The sequence below is a fragment of the Coturnix japonica genome, chromosome 10, assembly GCF_001577835.2.
Source record: "Coturnix japonica isolate 7356 chromosome 10, Coturnix japonica 2.1, whole genome shotgun sequence".
NCBI lineage: Eukaryota > Metazoa > Chordata > Aves > Galliformes > Phasianidae > Coturnix > Coturnix japonica.
In genome coordinates this window covers 16,390,170-16,411,097 of record NC_029525.1, presented here as the reverse complement: position 1 = coordinate 16,411,097, position 20,928 = coordinate 16,390,170, and the positions used below count along the sequence as shown (strand labels likewise).

Below are 20,928 nucleotides of genomic sequence, written 5' to 3'. Positions count from 1 at the left end.
AGTGCAACAAAGACCAAGAGAAGATGCTTTAATGGAGTTAGCGATGAATGACTATGATTTTAATTCTGGGAAGAAATTGCATCTGTTGGATTTGGAGATCCAGGAAGCGTTTCTTTGCTTCATGGCCTCAATACTGAAAGGTTATAGGTCTTATCTGAGGCCAATAACAGAGGCACCCTCTGAAACAGCCACAGATGCGAGTTCTCTCTTTGAACTACAAGGTAAAGAATCACAGACCTGTTTTATGTATATTACTTAGATTCTCTCTTACTCGAAGTATAACAACGGTTTCAGTGTTAGTATTTTGAATGATGGTAGAAATTCTAAGTGTGGAAGAAGCTGCATAGTAGTGGCAGGGATTACAAGGCTATTGCACTCTGGTAGAATGTATACTGGTTTGTTTTAGGCATTCTTACATCTTCAGACTTTCTTCTGCAGGTTTCCTCAAAAGTAGAGATCGCTCACATCAGAAGTTCTATACATTAATGACCAAAACTCAAATGTTTATTCGTTTCATTGAAGAGTGTTCTTTTGTCAGTGATAAGGATGCAAGCCTTGCATTTTTTGATGACTGCGTAGATAAAGTAAGTGTGTCTTCATATTTGTGTAGTTGTGTGGGATTTTTAAGTTCTTTTGGTTATGTTATTTGACATACTCCATGGCAGAAGGTGTCTGAAATACAAAATTATTTCTGCCTTTTCCTTATTACTCCCATTTTTAACCTAGTTACTGGAGCCTTCCATTTTCCTTTTGTTGGGCTTTGTTTAAAATTCTCTGAAGTCTAAATGTGATATTGTGAGAACAAATCAGCACTGCTAAATTTCGCATTTATTAGCTTTGAAGTACAGACCCATCCTAAGGAGGGCAGCATTCTGACTGCTGTGTAGCAACTTCAAGGTTCTTAATTGGGGTATTATATTCTGTATATAAAACTATGAACGACTATTTTTCTTAGAATGTATAATGTTTCAAGCAGCACTTCAGTACTAGTGACAATGAATAGGACAGTAGCTGATACCAGTCAGCCTTACATTTTAATTATTATGAATTGAGGTGTTTATTAGGAAGGTCTATGATAGCATAGTGTTGAGTACTATGAGGAAATAATGTTCTACAAAGTATATTCATTTTTGAAAATTCACCATATTTCTAAAGAGGATCTGCAAAACTCTTTTGTTTCCACTTGAATATCCTCAGAAAAAACAGCATCCGTTTTCAGAAGAACTGAAACCTATGATTTCATTTCTGTTTGTTTCTCTTGTAGCATGAAATAAATCATTATGACTACAATAAGAAATTCCACACCTACTTGTTTCCTTGCTGGCTTTGTGTAGGTAGCGTTCTGTTCTGGGGCACTGATGTTTAGGTAATGCAAATGTTGTCTAGGATTTCCTGCAAAGTAGGTCACCTGCTGTTTGTTCCATGGAATTAATACTGAAGGTGGTTATCTCTCAGGAAATAAAGCGCAAAAGGGCTAAAATGAGTTCACATTTGAAAAACAAATCTGAATATGGTTAAATTTAAGTTTGAGCTGAATATAAAAGAATGGTGTAATACTATCTGGTGCTCTTCATATACTGTAGTTTCAATACTTTAGTAGTAGTAGCTTTCAAAAGTGCGCTTCAGCTCTAAAGCATGAGGTTGTAAATTGAAATTATAACACTTACGTACTAGTCACCCTGATTAACCTGAAGTTCAGGTAGAAACCTCTCAGTGTATAATGCTTGCTATGTCTTCTCTTAGTTTTCATTGTGTTACAGGTTGTCTCTCACTGATGTTACACAGGACTTCTATTCAAAATGAATAAAGTGTCAGATTGTAGTTTCATTTTGTGGAGTAGTTTGTGAGGACGTTGTTATTGGTGTCAATATTAGCCAAAGTTACCTTGCCTTGAAATTCAAATAGGTCATCTCAAAGAGCAGTGCTTAGGTTGATGATGGCACTGTGAAGCTTGCAGCTAATATGTTGGAGCTTTCACCCTTTTAGGAGAAGGTTAAGTAGGTGTTTGCACAGCTGAAGCAGAGACTCATCTGTTCTAATGCCAGTCGTTTTGCTAGTTGATGCTGTGGACAGCTTCTTTCCAGTATGAGAAATGCTCATGACAGTGCTGTGAGAATAAATCTTACATAACACACTTCTCCAATTTCTATTTCTGTCAGTGAGGAGTTCTGTGATTTATTAAGGGGACACCTAGTTCTATGCCAGCGCTGTGTGATGAAGTGGAAATACTGTAGGTAGGATTTGCCATGGTTTTAGAATTTGCTTGTGAAACTAGCTTTTCATTAACATGAGGAAAGGGGTTCCTGTGTGAGAGTTGGTTGAACAACAATACATTTGCTTCATCTTCTTTCCTGATTCTTTTATATATCTCATTTCTGCTACTGTGCTTATAGCAGAGAAAAAGTCCTCTAGAGTTAGACAGTTAGCCGTGATGTTCCACCTTGGTGGTCAGATACTTAAATTGAATGACCACATTCAAGTGAATATTTACTTACATAGTAATGCCTTTCGCTCTGTGAGCCATTATGTGAAAAGTTATTCTTGAGAGTCGTGTCATGGATTGAATTATGATAGGATACTTCTTCATGGGTAGTTATAAACCACTGAGTTGAGACAAATCTTATGTACCATGAAATTAGTTACCTTTAAAATATTATCAAAGCCTTGTGTAAATTCACTTACAAGAATATTTTAAGCTGAAGAGTCACCTGTTATGCATGTTATTTTATCCTGTAGACAGCAGCAGAGGAGAGTCTTAATTACTCATTGTGTCTGCTGAGAGGTGTAGACTTAATTGTCTCATAGATTTTCATTTTTTCCATGAACTCAAACAATTTCAATTCAGTATATACTTAAGCTACTGACTTTATTGTATTTCACTGCTGAAACTTATGGCTTTTACATCTTTAGAAGGATTGCCAAGTGAGATTTCACTTATTCCTACTTTTCATGAGCCATATGTTCTTGTTACTTGGTTGATTAGTTTTGCTAATACTTTCCATCTGTCTCATGCAGTAAAATGTGTAATTAAGAAGCACCTCTTTGTATGTTTATCAAAATTTCAATATTTAAAATTGTACTGAAACTGTTTGCTCTATTTTCACCTCTCCAAAGAAGGTGGGGAAAGAACTGTAGATTTATTTTTTTTTAAACCATGTATCTTCTGTTGCTAAGTTGCAAAGGGATGAAGAACATTCATCTGTGGGTTCCACTGTAAACATAAATTGGGATGATATTTGGGGTGAACACTGGGCTGTCAGTATTGGAATTAAAAAACACGTTATGTACACTAGGAAGTAAATAGTTTTTGATAGTATCAACTCTTTGGTGGGGGGATATGTCTCATCCCACTAGCAGAAGCAGCACTTAGGAGATACTGGAGTTGACAGATGTATACTTACTACTCTTAGTATAATTTCACAGGGCATCCTTACTTCTTGAGTGCAGTCCTTTGATGCAGATACCAACTTTGCATTGTGTAGCTGTAATGGCAGAAGATACCTTAATACTCACAAATCCTCCTTTTAATATAACTTTTTCAGGTAGATATGGACAAAACTGGGGAAACACGGCTAATAGAGCTGGATGAGTCATACAAGAGTGAACATACAGTTTTCATAACACCACCAGAGATCCCTCATCTGCCAAATGGCGAAGAGCACCCTCTGCAATACAGGTGACTTAAGGACACGATGGGATACTAGCTTGCAGCGTCTCATAACTTCCTTTTTATTGTTAGCTTCTATATTTTGCTTGTTCCTTCATACTTTGCTTGAGTAAAAACATGAATGTGAAATGCCTTATGTGCCAGCTCTTTTGAAGTTTCAGTGACTGTGTATGTGTTCATGTGTGATGCAGAGAAGCAACAATGCCTGATGAAGGTGGCTGTATGTTCATATTATGTTGTCCTAGCTATTGACAACTGTGAAAATTAGAATGGTAATTAATGGACTCAGTCTGCCCACCTACTGCTACTGCTGCTAACAGTACAGTCTACAGATACTGTTTTGGAAGGGTGCATCTCAGAGAATCGCTGAAAATTGGTGTTAGTAATTTAGAAATTACTTCAAATGAGTTTGTGGATTGGTTAATTCAGTTATTCAGAGGAACATTTAAAATCTATAAAACTGAGAGATTAAATTAAAAATAGAAACAATATCAGTCTCTGTCACATGACACTCATTAGGGACAAAGCCAAAGATTTTTTGATTATCTGAAATCCATACTAATACATTTGGCATTAATTAAAGAAAATGGTATTAAAGCAAATATAGTTCACAGTTTTAGTTGTTTACACTGATATAACATGTTGAGACTGGGTTTTTTTTTGTGCTTACACTCATGAAATCATGCGGATGGTTTAGTAAACTACTTTGTCAAGAGCGTCTTTTGAAGTTTTACTTCTGTATTTTCTATTTCATGTGTAGCTTCTAGTGCAACCACATAATTCATTTCTTTTGCTGTCATATAGTGTGTTTACTTTGGAACTGGCTTGCATGAGTTAAATGATGTTTCTTTTACAGCTATAATGGGTTTCCAGTATTGAAATTAGATTTATTTGAACGACCGGAAGGACATCTCACAATTCCAAACAACAAATTGTCCTCAAAAGCCAGTAGTCCCAACAGCCCATCGCCAATGTTCAGAAGAACTAAACAGGTACTTGCAGGTATTCGTACAGTGTGAGCTGCTTTGGAAAGTATCAGGTGGCAGCCCTCGTTCTTTTTTACTTGGCTGCAAAGACTGACTGGAAGAATCTGCAGCCTAACTGGTTATTCAGAAAGAGTAGTGGAGTATTGGCACAGACTGCCTAGGAGGTGGTGAAGTCACTGTCCCTGGAGGTGTTCAGGAAAAGGGTAGATGTGACACTGAGGGCCACATTCTGCAGTGGTCACAGGCATGGGTTGATGGTTAGGCTAGATGATTTTAGTGGTCTTTCCAACCTTAATGATTCTATAATTCTTCACTGATAAGGTAGCTATACTAGCAGGGACTTTCTGGGTATTTTAACTTGTGCTTATTGTTCTGATGTACATCATATTGTATGGGGCTCCTGGAAACTTGCAACTTAGGAGGGGAATATTGCACAGCAAGTGTTTTTGGTGTCCCTCAGTGTACTCTTGTTTTCTTTGCTGCTTAATTGAAGATGTTGTTCATGGTAGCTTTGTAGTGACTAGTGTTTAGCTTTAACATGTAAATTTGTATAATGTCTGTAATTACAAAAACAATTGTTTCAACTCTTTACAGGAAATTAAATCTGCACATAAAATTGCCAAGAAGTACTCATCCATACCACAGATGTGGTCCAGGTGTTTGTTACGTCACTGCTATGGTCTTTGGTTTATCTGCCTTCCCGCATATGTCAAAGTGTGCCATTCAAAAGTCAGGGCCCTGAGAACTGCATATGATGTTCTGCAAAAAATGCATACGAAGAAAATAGATCCACCTGATGAGGTAAAACAAGTCAACCTCACAATTTCAGAAATAACCCTCAGTTTTAACAAATGGAGTGTGGTTTTGACTATAGAAGTATAATACTAAATATGTGTATTTTCAGGTGTGCTATCGAGTTCTCATGCAGCTGTGTGGACAGTATGGTCAGCCAGTGCTAGCAGTAAGAGTGCTTTTTGAAATGCAGAAAGCTGGTGTTGACCCTAATGCCATTACTTATGGCTACTACAATAAGGTAAGCATTTTTGAAGGAGGAAGGGAGGAATGCTTTTTTTATCCAGGCAAATAAAAGCAAACAAAATAAACTTCAGTTGAGATGAATTTCTCATGACTAGAAGAAATTAAAGAAAGTATAATTGTTAATTTTGCCTGGTTGGGTTTAGAAGTTTGCTTCGTAACTGCTTGTGTAACCTAGTTTGAAATGAAGTCAATGACTCACAATTGACTGTTCCATAAGATTACTTTATTTCACTTGGATATTTCCAAAATAGGCTGTATTAGAAAGTACGTGGCCTTCAAGCAATCGAGGTGGCTATTTCCTATGGATGAAGATCAGAAACGTTGTTTTAGGAGTAGCACAGTTCAAAAGAGCGTTGAAAAAACTGCCGGCAAGTTCATCACATACAGCTCCTCCTGGTACAGTATTCTTGTACTTTTATATCCTCTCTGGTAGAAAGTCATATTTCAGGAACAATCTTCCCATCTTTGTTCATTTGCTTTATTTGGTTCTCATGCTTTAGGACAACCTGGAATGGGAATCACCATGTTAGTGTGAAATACATTTCCATCTTGAAGATGTTCAGTCAGATTATTAGTAATGCTTGATCAGTGTGGTCCAGAACTACCAGTTAATTGCTTGAATTTTTGCAGTGGTTTTTTTGGGTGGTGTTGGTCATTTTTCTTTTGACCTTACTTTGTGCGTATAGTTGTGGTAGCTTCTGCAATCTTTATTGTTCTTTACTTGTTAGAATAAAACTATGAGAACTACTTGCATGAATTTTGAAAAAACGTTTTACTTTAAAATGAAACCACGTTTAGATTTCTCTGTTTTTGAAAGGATGTGACATTTTAAGCAGAGAAACAAGGCAATAGAATGAATGATGAGCAGTGCTTTAGTAGAGAACTTCAAAGAAATGTTACAAATTACCCCTTTAATTTCATCGTGTTGAACATCATTTTGATGTTTATACAGTAAAAGAAATTCAATCACTTTTCTTTTTTTGGTGGTAAAATGTTCACTGTTAATTGGAATGTACTTGATAAAAGGTCTTTGAATTGCTTTGGATATTCAATTTATTCTGTTTAACAATGTCAAGCTTTTTAACAGCATAATTATCTTTATTCTGGCATTGTCTTGTTACGACAGGAGGACTTTCAGACTTGGGCAGCAACACGTCATTCAAAGATGAAATCAGGCAAGGGAAAACTTGTCTTCAAGACATACAGGAACAAAAAGAGGACAAGAGAGAGAGTGATTCCAGTTCTTGTACGTATCTTATGAATACAGATATTTAGTTCATACTGGATAAATGGGGATTTCAGCCAAGCTAAGTGGAGCAGTTGATTGTTGTACATTGAATGCATTCGAAAAAGCTGATTTATGCCTAAAATTCTTTTATCTAAATGTAGTTTTCTCTATGTCTGATGGTTTTACTTCTAAATTTAGTATTTTCTCAGTTTCAGTAAGTGATAAGGGTAATAGAATGGCCTGATGATAATGGCAGCATAATGTTTTTGTGTTTCAAAAAATTACAATTGCTTTAAAGGCATAATGGACAGGAAAGCCTCTCTTACCAGTCTGTTTTCTTTCTAAATCGCTTAAGAAGTGAATGGCAGATCTGTGAGATCATGTCTAAGTTATTTGTCTTTGCCCAAGTTGATATCAGTCTATGTATTATGGGTTATATACAACAAGCTGCCATTTAATCTTTCATAAAGTGTCCAGTATGCATTGGAAACTTGAGTTTTAAACTAAGTTGCTTTGATTTGAAAGATCTCTGTTCTTTTCTATGCACAGTGTCTGAAGTGGAAAGTGCAAAAGGGAGTGGTGACTGCCTACCTAAACTCAATTATCATAACTCTAATAATGACAAAGCCACTTCTAGCATAGTGCGGCTCAATGGTACCATTGACAACACAGCAGCAGAAGCTAGCACTGGTAAGTGGGAAAGAAATTTTGATTTGTCTATAGGTTTGTTTCTATGTGTTCATTTTCAATAAGACTTGAACATAGCATCTCTGAGGCCTTTTGTCCAAATAACTTTCAGTTCTTTATTGGTGTAATGGCATTGGCTGGTACAGTTCACGGGAGATTGTTTAGGTTGGAGTCTGCATGTGCTTTTTCAAGGAGATGTCTGAGTAGTTTTTTCCAGGTTTCTTTTTCTTGTGTGCCCTTTCTGCTTTGGTTAACATCTGCTTTCAAAACAGGAGTCTGCTGTTTGTTTTCTTACTGCTTTTTTTTCTTGCAACCTCTAGCAACTATTAAATTACTTCAGAATGCGGAAGATGTTTCTGTGCAGTATAGTTGTAAGGAACTTTTCAAGTCTCTAGTAATGTCAAATATGATTATTGTAATACTGTCATTTGGACTTGAAATTTTGTCCTGGCAAAACAACAGATTTCTCTGACAGTAAGTCCTGTTGCTGGCTCTATCTTTAATACATCAGGTTAAAAAGTGTTTCATTTTTGACATTTACCTTTGCTGCTCGTAGCTTTTGGACCTCTTAATATCAGTGTGCTTCTATAGAAAATGAGCTTAAATATATCTGAGGCTTTTCTTAATGGTGCCTCTCACTTAGAGAGGCTTCAACTATGTTATTTGTCTCCCTTTAAATGTGTTTTGTCACCTTTCCCTTTGATGGAAAAGCAGTACTGAGATTTTTTTATTTTTTTTTAAACTTAATGTATTTTAGAAGTCATAACCCTGCTGAGCTCTGCTTTTCAATCACTACCATGATACACAGTAAATTCTATCTCTTAGTATTGTAACCATTGAAACTTGTTTTCTTTGGTAGCGTTTAGTTTTCTTGTATAGGAGGAAATAAAGTACTGTGTTTATCTGTTTCCCAGAGAGCTCTGTAGGATTGCTATTTACGTCAACTTTTGAAGATGCCAATGAAGCAGAAGTTATAAAAAGTAAATCACTAAGAAAGAGACATAAAAGTGCAGCAGAACCTGATGTAAGGCAGATGCCATGGGAGAGCAGGAACCGGAACCTGAGCGGAGATGGCTTAGTGGGACTCATGATCAATAGAACAAATCAGGAAGCAAACCCTGGGGAAATGGTTGAAAAACTAGGAGCTGATGCCAAAATCCTATCCAGTGCGTTACAGAAGAGCATGAGGCCAAAAACTCTTAATATTAGAACTTCTTCTTTGGGATCTAAGAGAGAAAGTCTGGAGAAAGAATCAAGCGATGAAGATGCAGCTTTTGACTGCAGTTTTACTGATAAAACAGAGTCTCCAGTTATCTTTGATCTGGAAGATTTGGATGCTGAGCCTGAAACGTCTACAACAGTGAAAACTTCCAGTGAAAAACCTAGAAGACTGCAAAGAAGGAGCAGCTTTCCAGTAAAGCCAGTGGAAAAGACGGATGTTGAAACAGGATTTGATCCACTGTCCCTTCTGGTTGCTGAGACAGAACAGCAGAAAGAAGATGAAGAAGAGGATGATGATAGAAGTGCTTCAACTCCATCTGCACGCCGAGATTTAGCTGAAGAAATAGTCATGTATATGAACAACATGAGCAGCCCTTTGTCAAGTCGTGCCCCAAGCATTGAGTTGCAAAAACCTTTTGATGACAGAAATGCTAGTAAAAAGAGCCCAACAATAATCCAAGCTTGTAGGAGGTCGAGCCTTCCCCCAAACTCCCCAAGGCCGTCCAGTCTTATCAAATCCAAGAGTTATCACTCAAAAGCTGAAGACAGATCAAGAGACAGGCTTTGGTCATCGCCAGCCTATTCCCCGCACAGTCCGGCAAAGGAGCAGGAGGCAGCTGGTGCACTGCCACTTGTGTCTTCCCCATCCTTCAACTTGGATACGCTGCTAACACCAAAATTTGATGTTCTAAAAAGTAGCATGTTTTCTGCTGGAAAAGGGGTTGCAGAGAAAGCTAGCAAGTGGTACTCAAAATTTGCAATGTATGCTGCATCCTCAAAGGTAATTTTCATCATTACTCCTTGTTTTAGGTTTTGTGGAGAATAGAACAATGAAATTTGTTTAAATAAATGAAAAACTTGTAAATCTTTAATCCCAGAATCCTATGTGGCTACCAACTCAAACCGAAAGTCATTTCGTCCCTGAATTTTAGGAATGAGCACAGATGCAGTTTGCTCTTGGTGTTACTACTGTGTTTTCTTGATGTGGTTAAAACCTATTTGGGAGTAATTAAATTGTTTATGGTGTCTTGTGTATTCATGTTCCTGCAACTGCTAGTAACTTTTATAACAAGAACAAGAAAACATTGTAGGATTAAAATGTTCAAGTTGTCAATTAGGTCTTTTTGTTAGAAGAATCTTTACAGAAGACTTCTCATGTAACACCTTGTTTCATGTCGGTTCTGAACACAGGTCTGAACTGAATGACTTTCTAAGGAGATAAATTCACACCTCAGACTTTGACACAAATAAAACTGACTCTTATTTTTAGGAATACTTTTGTTTTCCTTTCCTTTTCTCAGTGGAATTTATTTTCTTGTCTAAGGACCAAAATTCAGACCGTGCAAGTGTTTCATCGCTTGGAGCTCTGGACTCAGAGTCTACTTCGTTAACTGATGAGGATGTCTGCAATGACTTTGAGAGCGCTTCTCCTCAGGACAATACTACATCAGAAATTAAGGGAATTGGCCTCAGCAGGACAAGCCTGGAAAGCTCAGCTTCCCACGATGGCTCATCAAAGCAATTTGACCAGTGCGGTAAGAGACAGCTCTTTGCATTGCATTTATTGATCTGAACATATTCCAGTTTTACAATGTTTCACGATTTCATAATTTTTTGTTAGGGTTCATCTTAAGCATTAATCCTTTAAGTAGTAAAAGTGCACTTTTTCAACTTGTGAACTCTTACTCATCTATGGGCATGCATACATGTAGACATTTTTATTGTGGAACCTTGTCTGTGGTATTTCCTATGGAATAACTGGCAGAGTGACATTCTAACCCTGAACAAGTTTCTTGCTGCTGCAGCTGTGCAAATTAGATCTTTCAGGCTCTTCCCTGTTCTTGTAATCATCAGATTTTTTGGAAGTCATCAAGGCTGATCATCAGAGAGGCTTCAAATGTAATTGTTTTGTTTTCTTTTAATTTGCAATGTAGTATAGGTAGACTTACATCCGTTTCTTTAGTGATCTGTCTATAAAGTTGTTTTAAACATAATCAAAATGAAAAGCAGCTCTGCCTGCTTAAATTCCTCTACTTATCTCCCAGAAAGGCATGTCCAGATTTAGCTCCCTACTCTGTGTCATGTGAAGAAACTGGAGAGGAGCAGCAGAGGCTGCCATGATAGGCGAGATTTAGTAACATCCCGAGGCAGAGGGGAGAAAGCCTGGCTCATTTAGTGAGACAAAGACGAGGCTTGGGGAGGTGTGCAATCACAAGCAGCACCTGTTGCCCTTCTTTATTTTTCTTTCCAGACAGAAAAGGTGGATATGAATTAATCTGTAAACCTTGTTGCCAAGCTACGAACTGTGAAAGAAGAAAACTGAGTGTGTGGAAATCCTGTGTTGGTAGTTTGCATTTTCACTGGTGTTGGTGCTGGGCAGATGGTAGCCTTATGCTCCAGCTTTGCATTTTTCTCTTTGAGCGTATCTGATTTACTGCTTCTTCCATCACGTGTTTTACAACTGCAGAATTGTTTAACCAGAAAAGCAGTTCACTGAAGTTGCGTATTCTGGGTAATTAATACTTGGTGTGCATTTTTATTATTATCATTCTTTTTCCTAGGTTCTCTTTCCAAGTTTCCTTTACCTGACAAATCTGAGTTGATATCTTCTTGTAGTACCAGTAGTACCAGTGTGTTTCAGAACTACGCCATGGAGGTACGGGAATATTTATCAGTACAATGAAGACATATGTCTTTAAATATAACTGCTATCTATATCTCTATAAAAGTTCAAATCTTAAAACTAACCCTCACTGAAAGATAAGTATTTCTGTAACAAAGCAGGTTTCAATTCTCAAGAGTTTGAGAACTGCGTACTGTTGAGGCCTAGGCATGTAAATCCCTTGCACAGCTATTTGTAAAAAGTGGAAAATAACAAGCCTTAAATAGTTCTGTGCATTTTGAAATACAGAGTAGATAACTAGCTATTTCCCACTGGAGATCTGAGGAAGATAGTTTCATTTGTTACTATTACAAACTTGTTTGCTTTTCATTTCGGTGAATGTGAGTTAATGACCAATCACTTTCACTTTTTTCTATTATATTGGCAGTCACTACGGGGAAGTGTATTATAAGAATACTTTGTGTAGCTGCATAAATATTGTTCTAACATTATGTTTGCAAACAGATTACAAATAATTCATTATTGTTAATAAAAATACTTACAAAATTAGTTACCCGATCTGAATTATTCTGGGAAGCCATAAAAGAGCCAACTGACCCCCTAGGTATATTTATTTAATGAATATTGTTCCAAATCCAAGTCTGTTTGTTACAGTTGAACCAATCCATCCAAATTTATTTCAGCTTTAATTCCAGTCATTTTCCATGTCAACTTCCCGCTGTTAAACCTTGGATTTTAGTTAATAATTGTTCTGAAATACATACATTTAAACCCAATGGTTCCAACCTAAAGCAAGGGAATCTGTGGCTTGTTTGCAATCAACAAACAGTATTTATCCAAGGGCAAGGATTTGGGAAATAGTTCTAAGTGCTTTGAAACAGAATTCTGCATTCTCCAAACTTACTTTATCCGCTGTATGCAGGTCCTTATCTCAAGCTGTTCACGATGCCGAACTTGTGACTGTTTGGTTCATGATGAGGAAATCATGGCGGGTTGGACAGCAGATGATTCAAATCTCAATACCACGTGTCCTTTCTGTGGCAATTTATTTCTGCCTTTTTTAAGCATAGAAATTAGAGATCTTCGACGACCCGGACGGTAATAATGTTTGAATTTTCTCAGTTTTAAATGATCAATTTTGAAGTCAGCATTTCTGGTTTTGGGGTTTTTGTTTGTTTTTTGGCTTTTTTAAATAATGCTTTTTCTCTCCCTGCAGCTATTTTCTGAAGTCCAGTCCATCTACAGAAAACGTGCAGTTACCATCACTTCATTCAAATTCAAGTGGAAAGTCCTGTAATGCTGCAGCTACTGCTGGTCTTACTACATCTCTAATGTCTGTTCAAGAGGACATACATTCAGATAGGTAAAGCCATGCATTCTTTGTGTATTTACATACATTTACATTTACTTGGGTTCTTTTTGGTTCAGCCTGGTGTTCTGTTTCACTCAGACATCTGTAATTCTATAGGTTTTATGAACTCTTTTAGGGTATTGTATCTATTAGCAGTGTGAAAGGGAATAAAACTTTCTCTGTAGTTGAGTACAGTGGCTGGCAAGGTAGAATTTGCAGTGTGAGATTATGTACTCAGCTCTGTTGCATGGGCTTTCTAGGTTTTCTGCTTGTTTCAGTACCTGTTTAAGCACTCGGAGGAAAACATTAAAATCTCTTTTTTTCTTTTTTTTCCTTAGCAATTCTAAGCAGAGTGACGATGCTTGTGCCAGAAGTATCCAGATCCCCTCAGGAAGAAGACAAAATACTTCTGGGTCAGAATGTACAAGTCACCCTGTAGCAAGGAGTATCAGTACTTTTGGTCCATTGGAAGAAGATGAGAAGGAAAACCAGAAGATCAACCATATCATTCCTACTGGTAGCCTGCCTGCTACTTTGCAAGGACCAACAGTGTGTAGTTTTTCTACCTTAAATGTTGTTGTTTCAAGTGTGCAATAGATTCCAAAAATGTAAAAGTATTAATTAAGAAAACAATCCTAAATTACCAGAAATAGTAGGTTTTTTTTATCTTAAGCTAAGATTTGTAACTCTAAGAAAACAGAAGCATTTTTAAGATACTGAAAAGATAGTTATGTTCCAATTAATGGCATTTTTCCTTTCTTATCTTAGGATCCTTTGGGCCTAGACTGGCGCTTACCAAGTCCTGATCCTATAACGGTTCCTTACCTCAGTCCACTAGTAGTATGGAAAGAACTTGAGAGCTTACTTGAAAATGAAGGAGATCATGCAATAACAGTGGCAGACTTTGTAGATCATCATCCTATTGTCTTCTGGAATTTGGTATGGTACTTCAGGCGCTTGGACTTGCCTAGCAACTTACCAGGATTAATATTGTCTTCTGAGCACTGTAATAAAAATTCAAAGGTATGGAATGTAGACTTGTGAGGAATGTTTGTTTTCCCATATAGGAAATCATTAGCTATTGAAATACTTCTCAGGAACATGCCTTACAGTGTACACTGCCCAATCCTATATTGGTAAAGAGTGTGTCAGCTGAGAGAAAACAGGCATAACTACAGAACCTGCACTCAGCAGTACTTATGGTGGGGTAAAGTGTTCAGTTCTTAGCAATCATGCTGCAGTTTGTGATCTTTGGTTGCAAAAAAGATACATTTCTGATGGGTTTTATAGCAGTTTTGTGGCAAATGAAGCAGTAGGAGGAGAAGGAGGTTATGATTTGAGGAGTGTAGGAGGATGCACAAAATACTTGCTGTATGTCACTGACATTCTGTTCAGTTCTGACTTTTCCTGTGAAAAAACTGAGTTTACTGCAGTTTTAATTTAAAATAATAATAATAAAATGAAGCTTGTAGATTTGATCTTAAATATGGAAGTTCTGTCATTTTTTTCCTAATAAAATATCTTCATGTATATATTTTCCTGCTCAGATTCCCCGAAACTGTATGTCAGAGGACAGTAAATATGTTCTTATTCAGATGCTGTGGGATAACATGAAATTGCATCAGGATCCAAGGCAGCCTCTGTATATTCTGTGGAATGCTCAGAGTAAGCTTTGTTTCTTGTGGGGGTCTTTCTTGTTTGCTTTTCTTTAGTGTGTGTTTTTTGTTTATTAATTGTGTCTTTGTGGATCAATTTTCATTTTGCACAACTAAAGAGTGTCTTGAAAAAAAAATCTCTATATAGTTCATGCGAGATACGTGACTGATTTTTGATGATGCTACTTTTTGTCTTACAGGTCAAAATCGCACTCTTTTGTTTGAGAGTGAGTGTTAAGTTTGGTGCTACTATTTTGAGTTTGTGACATGTTTTTTGGGGGAAGGTGGTTGTATATTTAGCAGTAAACTGCTTAAACAACTTCAGTTCTGCAGCATATCTGTTTCATATCATTGACCATTATCTCAAGTGGCTTTTTCTTCATTGGGAGGGGAAGAAAAAAGGGAATGTATTTCAGTGATGCACTGAACTTACATTGATGGTTCATCTTTTTATTATTATTTTTGGAGTTGCTTACAAATAATTTTGTTGCCGCTGTTAGATCACGTGCCTGGAAATATGCCTCATGACCCATTACAGCTATTGAGTTTTCTTCCATATGCTTTTTTTTATGTTGGTGTTTTGTTTGAATGTTTGTTGTTCTTCAGTACATACATGCCAACTTTTTTCACAGTTCTGTAGCATCCCACCATTTTTTAAGCACCTTTCTGATTTCTACACAAATCATGTGTTTATTCTTACAGTGTTTCTAATGTTTTTCAGCCCAGAAGTATCCAATGGTCCATTTGTTGCAAAAAGATGATGATTCTTTTAATCAAGAACTCTTGAGAAGTATGGTGAAGAGTATTAAGATGAATGATGTGTATGGACCAATGAGCCAAATATTGGAAAGACTGAACAAATGGCCACATATTAAAAGGCAGAGGTAAGAGTTCAAACACACCATTTTGGAGCAAGTTGGGACAGCAGTGGGGCTAATGCAATGTGAATGTTATTTGCAGTATTTATTTATTTTTCTTTTAAAGAAAACTATCAGCGATCTGATAGTATTTTCAAGTTTATCAGTCTAGTAAATACTTCTCAGTTTTTCTTCTTACTTCTCTTACATCTGAATGACGGTAGATGAAATTGCAAGTGTGTGTTTGTGTATTTTGCAACTAAACATTATATACTTACAGATCGTATTGGTTATACTTTAAAAAAAGAAACAGCCAATACTCACCTCCATTTACTCCAAGGATTCATTTAGTGGAGGTGGAGGGTGTTTGATTCTCCATTACAAAAATAAGGGGAACTGAGAGGGTAGGTTAAGTCTTGTATTATTTAGGAACCTTTTCTTTGTTAGTGGTGGAATTAGTGAAAATTATTTCTGTATGAATTTGTATTTCTTGCCTGGATTTACTGATTTTTATTTATAGTAAGATACTGCAGTCTTTTCAATAGCTGGATTTTTTCCAAGGTGTTTACTCAATTGTGTGCTTTTCTGCATTTTTATGTAATCATGAAAAAGCAAACTCCTTACCTGTCTGTGACATTTTGTGGAATTTGGCCAAGGATAAAAGCTGTGGGCCATGGGGAGAGAAGTGTGTGATGTAATCACATAGCTTCATTCCTTCATGAATAGGATAAAAAAAAGTAAAGCAAAAGCTTACGATAACATTGCAGTGCTGTCTTCCTCTCTTAAGAGGAAAGACTATTGAGGATTGAGAAGCAGGGGCAGATGAATACTTTCTTCTTGAGCTGGTGCTCTTTTGGTTGGATCACTGGTACGTTGAGTGCCTAAGTGCATCATTCTGGGGTCCGTTACAACATCCCCTCCTCTGGTGCAAGTTGTATCAAGGACCTACCCAAGCAATGTCCAAATCTGGGGAGTACAGAGCACCCTCCAAAGGTCAGTGCTGGCATTTTGGAGGTGATAATAGGGGGTGATGTTCAAGGTGCTTATTCTTATCTTTAAATGATACAATCTATTCTTAGTATACTTAATTTTTTTTTTATAGTAACTAGCATATAAATAAACTTTTTCACAATTTCAGGAGCCTGTATAGAGAAATACTGTTTCTTTCTCTTGTTGCCTTGGGAAGAGATAACATTGATATAGGTAAGTTTTATTAATTACTCATATAAGCACAGATAATGTCTGAGCCAATCCAATGTATGTATGTACTTCTCAACTTTAGAAAACTTTTTTTTTACATGCATGTCATTTTATGGTAAATACTAAGTCTTTTTATTGTTATTTACTTCTGATAAGCCTGTTAATTGTCATTATGTGTGCATTGTGGTTTCAAGCTAGATATGTAGGGATTGTTCTTCTGTTTCTGCAGATGCTTTTGACAGAGAGTATAAAATGGCCTATGATCGTCTGACAGCTAATCAAGTGAAGAATACTCATAACTGTGATAGACCACCAAGTACTGGAGTGATGGAATGCAGAAAGATCTTTGGAGAACCATATCTTTAAATATACTTAGGTGAAAAGCTATGACGTGTACCTGTGTAAAATAACCACTTCAGTCAAAAGGAACATCTCAGTCTTCAGTGTTTGAGAATGTATGTACGAATGTACCACGGCAGAAGGCCTTGGAAACATGGGGCCTATCTACAGTTGTGGCAATGGACAGAGTGAGAAATGGGCCAAATGGTATTTCCTTGTCCCTAGCCCTTTATGCAAATCAGTGTATAGAAAGGAAGATTCTAAAGAAAATCAATTTTCTAACTTAGGACAACATACTACATTTCCCTTATTAAAATATATATATATATATATGACAGGTGGACAGAAACAATGCACTGAAACTAGCGTGAGCGAAGTAAATTCTTCAAAATCTATTGTTTACATAGAATATTCATGATGTTATGAAGAGCATACAAAGTTGTATTATACATATTTTGAATTGTTTATAGTAAGTTGATATTTTTTTATTTTTTTTAAATTACTGGAGTGAATTTTAAATGGACTTGCTGCATAAGCAATACACTGCTTATTTGTTTTGCAGGACATTGCTGTTTATAGTAACTTGTCCAGTTACTTTTGAAGAGTGATTTGTTTTTAAAGCAGAGTAGAAAATGTAAACCTTCACCTAGACAGTGCGCTAGATGCAGGATTTCTCTCATGCACACATGGAAAGCGTATAACCACAGCAACCAGCAGGAAGGTATGGTGAAAGCTCTACTAACACTGATATATCTCTGTATAATGCTCTGTAGGAACATCTTTCTCTCCCATTTCCCTCACTTCCTGCTCCTTAGAGAGAGTCTGTAGCATATTGAAGAGTCCTACAGATGATTTTATGTCATCAGTGCATCTCAACAGTTGACGTTTGCTAACGTGACCTCATTACAGATGTTATACAAAATAAGTGACAGCATTCAAGTTCTTCATAAAAATGCAGTGATGCAGTATCTTGGTTGGATGTGTTTAAAACACACTAAATATGGTGAGCACATAATGCTAATCCAAAGCTTTTAACTTTTCTACAGTAGGTAAAACAGCCTTGCTACAGGGAATATGTTGGGAGTGTAACTTATTGAGGCATATTGTGAATAGTAAAATGTAATTTGAATGTCTGGTCTTTGTTTCATAGCGAAACAAGTTTTTCTTTTCTCTATGAAGAACAACACTATGTCAGTCCTTGTGGTGGATTCATGGCTTTTGAATTAGCTTCTTGTTTGAGAATGTTCAAAAAACATTGTACTCTTAGTCACATAGCAGCTCCACACTGGAAAGCAGGCTACAGTGAAAACATCAGAAGTCTTATGTGAAGGTGGGAATAGAGCCATTGAATTGTAAAAAATGCCCTAAACAAAGCAAGCAAAGCTTTAACAAATACTTTTTCTTTAGTCTTCGCAGTCCCCTGATTTTAATTTGTTGTTCCTTTGGTAATGTTCCTTAATGCTCACTCGTTCCATTACATTATATGTTTTATCTGTCTGCTTACTAGCAGGAATTTTTTACAAAATCTCTTTAGCTTGCAAGCATAGGAAAACAGCCACATTTAGTTGGATAGGAAGGAGATGAACCTTAAAGCTCACATTTACTCTATTAAATCAGATAGTGAGCCTCTTAGAGGCTTAAATGAGGAGTAGTGCTACTGTACTGCTCTGCATAACCTCTTCCCAGTCCACTGTAAAACAGTAATATGATGCTGTCCTAAGGATAAAGGATTTAAAGTTTTTAGAGCCGCAGGTATATGCTGATGCTAATAGCAAGATGCATTTTGATGTAAATGAAGTCTTGCTGGATACAACTGTCACCGGGTAATTCCTCTTCTCTATTCTGCTGCTAACTATGCAGCTGAGGTTTTTGGGTTTTGAAGTTTCCCCCACCCTGGTGTGGAGCTGGCAATGTTACACTTACCAACATTTGTCATGTTTAATTTATTTTAACAGCTTGTGAAGCTCTCATTCATACTGTCACACTTGTAAAATATTCCTCATGCACAAGCTGTTGCTACTTTTTCACCCAGGTACACTGTAAACTCTGTCAGTGTAGGGTAAATGTGTACCTGCTTCGTTCTTTTTAACTATTGTGAAAAATACCAGATTATTTTATAACATATTCATCATAAGTACCTGTTAGTGTGCATGTATGCTCTGCTCTGAACAGTATCTACACTGTATTTACCAAGTAAAAGTAGTGTATATAGATTCATATGTATTTGTGATGTTTACAGTGTAGTGCTCCAAGCTTTTTGCAGTTCTGCTCCCCCATCATTTACCACTTGGGGCAGCCACTGTGGACCTTCAAGCCATGAAGGAAGGCAAGAGCTTTTCCAGAGCTGCTGTGTTGTGTTAGAGGTACTGAGCTATGAAGCAAGCTTCATGCTTTCTATTTCAGTCTGGCAGGAGCAGCTGAGCCTTGTCTCTAACAGCCCCTCATGTAACAAGACGTTATGCTGCAACTGCGTATGCCTGCGCAGGGATAGATGCAACACTTGTCATTTGGCCCTCATCCTCCATTCTAGTCCCAGCTTAGTTGTAAGTATTTACAACAGTCTCTAACATTAATAAAGCCAACGAGTTTGCCACTTCATTCAGATATCAGCAGTCCGGTCAGTATTATCAGAAGAGTATATACTGTATCATGAAAAGGAGTTGTATATGCGTTGTTAAAACAGTCTCGCATCCTCAGTGACGCTCCCAAAGCATTGCTTTATTTGGGTGTGCTTTTAAATTAGTGTATCACATAGTATTCCATTAAGTGAAACCATTATACAGAATGAATTGCTTTATAAAGTCTGTTGCAAGTCAGTCCGCTGTAGAAACATTATAAGAAGGTGTAGTTGGAATAGTATTATACTTCAAGTGGAAAGTTATTCATATCACGATAATGTTCAAAGTGTAGGACATGGGTGGATAATTTTTAGGCCTCATCCAGTTCAACGTTGAAGCAGTTTACAGATCTCACTGTCCTTTATTAGAAAAGCAATTTGAGTATATTTTCCAATACAGCAAAGATGGATAAATATTTGAGACATATTTTCAATTTAAAATTTTGTATGAATTGAATTTTCTCCTTTTGTGTACAAAATAACGCCTCTGACAGAACCTTAAACAAAGGTTTTACATTTGTAGTGCAATATATATTTTGCTTTACTTATGGTTCCACTGGAATAAGTATTGGAGATGACACAGTGAAATGTGAAGAGAAATGGTGCTGTTCCTCTGACACTGCTAGTTCCCATTCTGAGGCAGTTTGCTGTTGGCACACTTACAGTCTGATGGATTAGACTTCTGCTGACCAGTTAAGCAATTTGTACCCCAAGGAAAAGGCAATTCCCGCATATGAAATCTTCATATGCACAATGGGAGATGCAAGTAGTAATAATAGAGAAGGGTAGTATCCCACCGCAGTTTGAAAATGGTACTTTGTTAGTCTGCAAGCAGCACTTTTAAATGAGTGGTTGTAGATTTGTAAATATGTAATGTTTAATTTTTATTTACCAAAAATACAGTATGTTGTATGTTTGCTTTGGTTTGTAGTTCCTTTAAAATATGCAAGTCGGTGTTCACAATGTTAAAATTTTTTTTTTTGTCTCATCCAAAAGAGTTTTACAGTGAGTCAATAAAAATCTTAAAATGGTTCTGGTTATTTTCATTAATGTTTTATTAGCTGGATTAGAATGACAAAAGTGTCTGCAGCTCAACTACATTGTTTGTTCACAGGAGGCATTGTTAGCGATAAACCGTTTGGGTTTGTTGATTGTTGACATCAGTGGTGTTTTTCATCATGGTTATATAAAGACAGTGCTAACAGCAAGAGTTAGTGCTGGAAAGAAAGATGTGTAAACTTCAGAGATGGGTCAACTCTTATTTGCCTTCTTGTAGCATGTCTGGTTTAGCTTTTCCAAGTGGCACTATTCTAACTGAGATCCACTTATTCTCTTTACAGTTAGTTGTCAATCCATGTAATATCATGCTTGCATTAGTAGCGCTTACTGATATTGCATGAGACCACAATTTGAACGCTGTCTGTATGACTTCTTTTAGGATTGATGTGCAGCTCTCAAA

The 20,928-nt window shown here is 36.8% G+C and overlaps 1 protein-coding gene across 9 annotated transcripts in view; it reads left to right on the top strand.

Annotated features, from left to right (window-relative positions):
- The window catches only part of DENND4A (DENN domain containing 4A), a 58,735-nt gene extending 38,234 nt beyond the window's left edge, over positions 1-20,501 (top strand). For 7 of the 9 annotated variants that reach the window (XM_015873257.2, XM_015873261.2, XM_015873263.2 and 4 more), the window contains 21 exons: positions 3-221; positions 439-584; positions 3,543-3,676; positions 4,524-4,659; positions 5,248-5,454; positions 5,558-5,686; positions 5,943-6,087; positions 6,818-6,937; positions 7,469-7,609; positions 8,521-9,608; positions 10,152-10,362; positions 11,389-11,483; positions 12,373-12,548; positions 12,667-12,813; positions 13,140-13,350; positions 13,570-13,824; positions 14,349-14,466; positions 14,657-14,683; positions 15,178-15,340; positions 16,452-16,516; positions 16,743-20,501. In XM_015873257.2, the coding sequence (XP_015728743.1) occupies positions 3-221; positions 439-584; positions 3,543-3,676; positions 4,524-4,659; positions 5,248-5,454; positions 5,558-5,686; positions 5,943-6,087; positions 6,818-6,937; positions 7,469-7,609; positions 8,521-9,608; positions 10,152-10,362; positions 11,389-11,483; positions 12,373-12,548; positions 12,667-12,813; positions 13,140-13,350; positions 13,570-13,824; positions 14,349-14,466; positions 14,657-14,683; positions 15,178-15,340; positions 16,452-16,516; positions 16,743-16,879 (4,070 nt within the window). In that variant the 3' untranslated portion in view covers positions 16,880-20,501. The remainder of the gene's footprint in view (positions 1-2; positions 222-438; positions 585-3,542; positions 3,677-4,523; positions 4,660-5,247; positions 5,455-5,557; positions 5,687-5,942; positions 6,088-6,817; positions 6,938-7,468; positions 7,610-8,520; positions 9,609-10,151; positions 10,363-11,388; positions 11,484-12,372; positions 12,549-12,666; positions 12,814-13,139; positions 13,351-13,569; positions 13,825-14,348; positions 14,467-14,656; positions 14,684-15,177; positions 15,341-16,451; positions 16,517-16,742) is intronic. The other 2 variants (XR_001557577.2, XM_015873266.2) reach the window with 2 other exon arrangements.
- Positions 20,502-20,928: the final 427 nt, after the last annotated feature.